At 53.7% G+C, this 2,469-nt stretch overlaps 1 protein-coding gene across 1 annotated transcript in view; it reads right to left on the bottom strand.

The window, feature by feature from the left end:
- Positions 1-2,388: 2,388 nt before the first annotated feature.
- FBXL20 (F-box and leucine-rich repeat protein 20) overlaps positions 2,389-2,469 on the bottom strand; it is a 16,591-nt gene continuing 16,510 nt past the window's right edge. Inside the window, exon 14 of the mRNA XM_010082062.1 lies at positions 2,389-2,469. This exon is cut by the window's right edge and continues 3 nt beyond it. Coding sequence (XP_010080364.1) covers positions 2,389-2,469 — 81 coding nt within the window.

The following is a 2,469-nucleotide window of genomic DNA, read 5'->3' on the forward strand; positions in this document are numbered from 1 at the left end:
TTATTGGTATTTATAAATACAAACATCAGGAAGAGTCCATCTGAAGACAGATAACTGACTTAAAAGGACACTGTCAAGTAGTTTGAGCTACCTTAATGCTGTCACCCTGTTTGGGGAAAAAAAAACAAACCACTTTGGGTTCTGTATTCTTGAGTTTTCCCTTGAAAACTCTGCTCTCTTACAAAGAAATCAGCCAGCTCCCCCCTGGCTTGCAAACCCATTGCAGCTCCCCCGCCACGCTGTGAGCAGAGCGTTCGGCCCCGCGCTGTGCACACGCCGAGATCGCGGGGTGCTGCCCCAGGGGTACCTGCCTGCTCCCCATCGCTCTGTTTTTCTCTGAAAATGGGAGAAAGGAGTTCTGCCAATGAAGGATGGGAACGTGCTCAGCGAGGAGAGAATCCCCAGCGCCCAAGAGGATTTGGATAAATCTAACGGAGCAGAAGCGATCTGCAGGAAGGGCGTTGACAGCGTCCTTTTAAACACAGCGCGGGATCTCCTCCCAGCAGCCTGCAGCTGCACGAGGTTGTTAAGCACATACAGAGGGGATGGGGAGCTGGAAAGTGGCAGATGGAGGGGACAGAGCTTGGGCAGCGCTGGGCCACCCCTTGGGCTGCCTGAACAGCTCAGGCAGCGGTACAAGGGCTGGGGAGCAACACACCGACCTCTGAGCAAACCCACGGGGAAAAAACCCAACCCTGGGGACCCTCAAAGAGCCCTTCCTCGTGCTGCGCCCCGCGCCCTTCTTCAGCGTGGAGGTGAAGCACCGCTGCCGTGGCAGCGAGGAGGATTGAACCTCCTGCTCCTGGGACCCGGGCAGCTGGGAACCGTCCCCAGCAGCAGAGCGCCGTTCCCAACACGTTGGCTCGTCTTCCCCCAACCTGCTGCAGTTTGGCCAAGTTCTGCCCCCTTAAACCCTTGGCCTCTGCTCCTCTGTCCTCACGTTCCGTGCTGGGCACCTGGAGCTGCCAGCACCAGGAACGGGGAGGGCACAGGGCTGCCTGCGCTGCTCTGCACCAATCCTGCCCGAAATGTCCCAAAAGCAGCTGCTGCGACGCCCCGCCAGCAGGAAGGACCCGCACAGCGCAAACCCCCGTCGCACGCGGCTGGCTCCTTCTCTGGGGCAAGACACTTACCTGCAAAGACACAAATTCAGCAAAACCACCCCGCACTCGCCCCTCGGCGAACAGAAACGGGACAATGACCCAGGGCCTGGTTCCAGGCTGCTGCTCCTCCCGCTGCCGCCAGCGAGTCTTTATTTCGTGATCAGGGCAACGGCACAAAGCCTCTGCTTTGCTCCTCCGTGGGGCAGGAGGGAGGGAGAGGACAGCAGGAGGAGGGAACTTACAGTCACTGGAACAGAGACTATGACTTTTTCCCTATATCAAGAGTTATTTTCTTGCCACTGGAATAAAACCTGAAATGCAAAACAAACTCGGACACCCAATCGCAGATAAAACCAGGCTGAGCAGCCGACATGAGCCCAGGCTGCAGTGCAGCTCACTTGTATTTAAAAGTCTTCCCAACAGGTCCTTACCAGGCTCAGGCTTCTCATGGTAAAAAATACATTTTTTTTTTTTTTTAAATTTAAATTATTGATTCGTAACTTTTGTTTGGTAAATCTAAAAAAAAAAAAAAAACCACCAAAAAAACCCCACCAAATTAGAAACCTGTAAAAAAGCAAGATGTAGGGAAGGTAAAAAAACCTGAGCCTGACATTACCGAGTTCAAACTACGTCACAACAATCTAGGAAGCCTCTGAGCTGGACGCTACAGAACACAGACAGATGAACCTTCGTGTGAGCATGCTCAGGGTGGCCAGCAGGGAACGGGAAGAAGAGAAGCACACGTAAATCATGTCTCACAACAGCTGCTTGTTCATTCCCTCACTGAAAAATGGACACAAAGCTTGTTGGGAGTTTCAGGTTTTTTTTTTTTTTTGTTTTTTTTTTTTTCTCTCTTCTGGACAACGGATGCAGGGTTAAAGCATGTTCCTTTCCTCTCCCCCTCTCCCCATTCCAAAGGATTTCAGTCACTGCTCCAACCTCAACAGCAGCAACAGTCCTCCTGGGTTTGCAAACCCCCTCCCCTCCTTACCGCAACGCTTTCGGCTGAGCATGCCCAGTAGGAATGGTTCAGAATTACACCAATCCACCTACAGAAAAAGCCAACACCGCTCCAGCTCCCGTCCCGCAGAGTTCGTCAGTCGGCTGGAGCAGCTGGGGTGCGTATATGTATGTGTATGGGTGGCTACAGGGGCCGGGCGCTGCCGCCCAGCTCGCTGCCCCTCGCAAATGACACTGGTATCGCTTTCCTGGAAGATACTGGTGTCCGCCGTAACTCTACAGGTGGAATTAAATACTCAGTTCGCTCGGCCAGCCGCGGCCACTGTCATAGGATGATGCAGCATCTGCAGAAGCGCTGTCTGCTGCCCCCGACCGAGGGAGGAGGAGTCACCGGCGCGAAGTAGGC

The sequence above is a fragment of the Pterocles gutturalis genome, unplaced genomic scaffold (assembly GCF_000699245.1).
Source record: "Pterocles gutturalis isolate BGI_N339 unplaced genomic scaffold, ASM69924v1 scaffold12184, whole genome shotgun sequence".
NCBI lineage: Eukaryota > Metazoa > Chordata > Aves > Pterocliformes > Pteroclidae > Pterocles > Pterocles gutturalis.